At 45.0% G+C, this 3,910-nt stretch overlaps 1 protein-coding gene across 1 annotated transcript; it reads left to right on the top strand.

Annotated features, from left to right (window-relative positions):
- The first annotated feature begins 1,348 nt into the window (after positions 1-1,348).
- LOC119591521 (sodium channel protein para-like) lies at positions 1,349-3,904 on the top strand. Its single transcript, XM_037940270.1, has one exon. It carries the CDS (start codon positions 1,584-1,586, stop codon positions 2,529-2,531), a length of 948 nt encoding a protein of 315 aa, XP_037796198.1. The 5' UTR covers positions 1,349-1,583; the 3' UTR covers positions 2,532-3,904.
- The last annotated feature ends 6 nt before the right edge of the window (positions 3,905-3,910 follow it).

Below are 3,910 nucleotides of genomic sequence, written 5' to 3'. Positions count from 1 at the left end.
GGCAACTCGAAATTCAACGGCCCATTTAAAAAAATAATACGCCATGGTTATTGTTGCGGCACCGGATTTCATCACATTGTCGCTATTCGTCGGCATGCATGCTTTGCGCACGAACACACTTTCGTGCTTGCGCAATCATCAAAACAAACATTGGCGTCATATTTTGTCTTAGTCGCCGTTGATGGGGTATAACAATGGATTCATTCAAAGTTGGGAACGAATTTACAAGTTTTGATGTCGTGGAAAAGAGTTTGACGGAGTTGCAAGAGAATACTTTCACACAGTTTTACGTGAAAGATTCGAGGACTGTAGCCGCAATTTAAGCCAATGAAAGATCATATTTTAGACTCTTCTGGGGGATCATGCCCTCGAGTTCCCTGTCTCCCCTCTGCTATCACCCTCTATCTATCTCTGCTATTTATTTTCCTCACGGGGACCTCTGAAAACAAACAAATTTGCCGAATAATGGCAAGCTGGAGATTTTCAATTAAATGACAAACAAAAATTGCATCCTGCAATATTGCCGGGAAAATAGCTCTACAGGATAGGTGTCCGACAGAAAATGCCGGAAAAATATCCCAACAGACACGAGATACAACGAAACTCTCGTGTAATTGTTAGACACAATTATCGCATGAGCGCAAGCACGAGTGTGTTCTTGTGTGAAAGTGCTCTCCTGCAATTCGGTCAAACTCTTTTTCACGACAGCAAAACTTGCAAATTCATTCCCAACTTTAAAACAATCCATTGTTATCCACCATCAACGGCGAGTAAGACAAAAAAGAGTGTGTTCGTGCGCAAAGCATGCGTGCCGGACGAATAGCCACAATGTGATGAGATCCGGTGCTGGAACAATAACCACGTCGAAAATGATAATAAACAAGCATTTAAAAGAGAATGCCTAAGTCTGCCCTTAAAATTAACCACCTCGGGGGATGTGGAAAGGATAACGACTCTCCACCCCATCCATCCACCCCTATCTCTCTTGGATGCAGATGTAGGCCTACACATAAAACATCAGGTCATGCAGTGTTTATAGCGTATTTTTTGTTCTTTCTACTGGAGCCAATTGGGAGATTAATATTCTTAAGAAATGCCTCCCTATTTTGCTTATCCAAGATGAGACATTTGTTATTTTGAAGAATGAAGATCAGTTTTGTAAGCCTGGTAATTTTAAAGCATGAGTTAGATTTTCTTCTGAGTATTTGCAATGCATATTCATATCGAGACCATTACCTGAGTAGCACAATATGGTATCGAGTTTATTTCTTATTTACAATAGTCATTAACATAGCAGGCTTAGTTACTCTAGCATGATAATGCATTCGATTATAAATTCCAAATTTGGTCTTATGGTTAGAAATCCATTTGATTCTTTCCCATTTCAATGAATATGACATTACGACTTATACTATTGGATTACTAATTGCTTTCTTCGTCCAGGTCTGGTGCTGAAGGACATCATAGAACGCTACTTCGTGTCCCCGACGTTGCTTCGAGTGGTCCGCGTGGCGAAGGTGGGCCGAGTCCTGCGTCTAGTGAAGGGAGCCAAGGGCATCCGAACGCTCCTCTTCGCCTTAGCCATGTCCTTGCCCGCGCTCTTCAACATCTGTCTGCTACTCTTCTTGGTTGTATTTATCTTTGCAATCTTCGGCATGTCATTCTTCATGAACGTCAAACACACTGGGGGCTTGGACTCTGTTTACAACTTCGAGACGTTCTTCCAGTCTTTCATTTTGCTGTTCCAAATGATGACGTCAGCTGGGTGGAGTGATGTACTTTCTGGCATTATCAATGAGAGGAACTGCCGGCAGCCTAATCCAGAGACCGGCGATCCTGGTAACTGCGGTAACCAAGCTATCGGTATAGGCTACCTAATGGCCTACCTGGTAATGACCTTCCTTATCATTATCAACATGTACATCGCTGTCATCCTCGAGAATTACTCCCAAGCAACAGAAGACGTGGAAGAAGGTCTCACCGACGATGACTACGATATGTACTATGAGATCTGGCAGCAGTTTGATCCCAAAGGCACACAGTTTATCGAATTCTCCGCTCTCTCACAATTTTTGGATGTACTAGAGCCTCCCCTTCAGATTCACAAGCCAAACAAGTACAAAATCGTGTCAATGGATATCCCCATTTGCAAAGGAAACCTTGTATTCTGCGTTGATATCCTTGATGCATTGACTAAGGACTTCTTCGCTCGTAAAGGAAACCCAATTGAAGACTCTGGGGATATAGGTGAAGTAGCACCACCTACAGACAGGCCTGGTTACGAACCAGTGTCCTCAACGCTATGGCGTCAACGTGAAGAATATTGCGCTCGACTAATACAACAAGCGTGGCGCAAACACCAACAGCGTAAAGACCTCTCCTCACTCTCTGGAGCTGATTCCCAAGAAGACTTCAAGCAAGCAGATACCGCCGTCCTGGTGGAAAGTGATGGATATATAACAAAAAACGGCCATAAGGTGGTGATTCACTCGCGATCACCATCGTTGACGTCACGGTCCACAGATGTGTGACTGAAAAAGGCGAGTAAATAAGTTGTTGCTTTTTATCTACTAAAAGGAGCCAGTTGTGAACAGCTTTATCGAAAGGCTATTGGCACACAGTCGTTTGCTAAGTGAAAAAAGCTCGACTAGAGGTCCCACAAGGCTCTGATATTAAATATATGTAAATCCGCCGTTAACGAACAGTTAACCTCGTTGGTGTTGGCGGTTGGACCATTCTTGCTCGGGAACACTTCACTCCTCATGCCTTGTTGTTTAAGTTTACAGTCCAACTGTCTTCATCAGCTTCCCGATCTTCGAGTGCCGCGCCCTCTGTGCAGATATTACTGGCCTAAGTGATTCACTATATGTTTATTTTTGTATTTAACATTCTGAATGATTATTAGGCCCTTAGTTACCCATCTTGGTACTGCTGTTGGGTTCAAGCGAGACTGGGGGATAGTCTTCGCAACTCTCACTCGTAGCTGGCGCGGAGGTGACGAGAAGCCTGATGACACTGCCACCCATGGCCGCCCACACACGCCCACGCTCACAGTATTGTTAACACCCGGTGTATGAAGCACCGACAACACCACATCCCATCCCCGAGGACGGCCAGGGTGTGCACCAGACCGAGGCAGCAGATGAGAAGGAAGCGGAGTTGTGGGTGGAAAGCCACGCAGCGCCATGAGGGGGTTTCATCATAAAGGAAACTGTGTACATAGTGCAGGGGGCGGAGTGGTGCTCACTGAACCTACGTGATATGGAAAATTCCCTGGACATGCGCATTTTCCACCGGCAAAAAGACAGTTCTTGACAAGTATTAGAGAATCTTCGATCTGCATAATTAACCAAGTTCATGAACTGTGTGATACACAATGCCTTTACAGGAGTGCATAATGTAAATAACGGGTGCACAGTATGGTAGAATCTGTTCGTTAGGCGTCTTCATGGACAACCAGCCACCCGTCCTCCCCAGTCCTCATCCTCTACTCTTTCTCCTTCAACTCTTCCTTCACCTTGGCGCCCTGGTCTGTCCTTTAATCTCATCACATTCAGCCTTCCATTCCATCCGTTACTTCTTTTATAAATCAGCATGCAACTTTGCCCATTCTTTGCGTCATTGCCCACTCCTTTGTTTCAGCGTTCATTTACCCTTTTTTTCTTCGCTTGACTTTTCCTTTGTACGTGGAAGGCACTGCATGAACAGCCTGCACTGAGCCAATTCCCCTGGCGCAGTGCAGTCGGACCCTTCAGTGACCCAGTCTCTTAGGTTAGGCTCAGATCACGGGCTCAATCACAGGCTCCGGAATTGGGCAAAGGAGCAATACTCAGTTGTAGGGAAAGCCTGCTTCAATAACATTGTTAAATAAGGCAGAATGGATGATCATCTGTCCTCTGGGGGACGTAAC

This window comes from Penaeus monodon, chromosome 28, assembly GCF_015228065.2.
Source record: "Penaeus monodon isolate SGIC_2016 chromosome 28, NSTDA_Pmon_1, whole genome shotgun sequence".
In the NCBI taxonomy this organism is placed as follows: domain Eukaryota; kingdom Metazoa; phylum Arthropoda; class Malacostraca; order Decapoda; family Penaeidae; genus Penaeus; species Penaeus monodon.
Note: the sequence above shows the minus strand (reverse complement) of the source record. Positions and strands in the feature narration are given on the sequence as shown.

What these genes read in the sequence shown, in the direction of transcription:
- LOC119591521 (XM_037940270.1), top strand. Translation starts at nt 1,584, where the DNA reads ATGTCCTTGCCCGCGCTCTTCAACATCTGTCTGCTACTCTTCTTGGTT.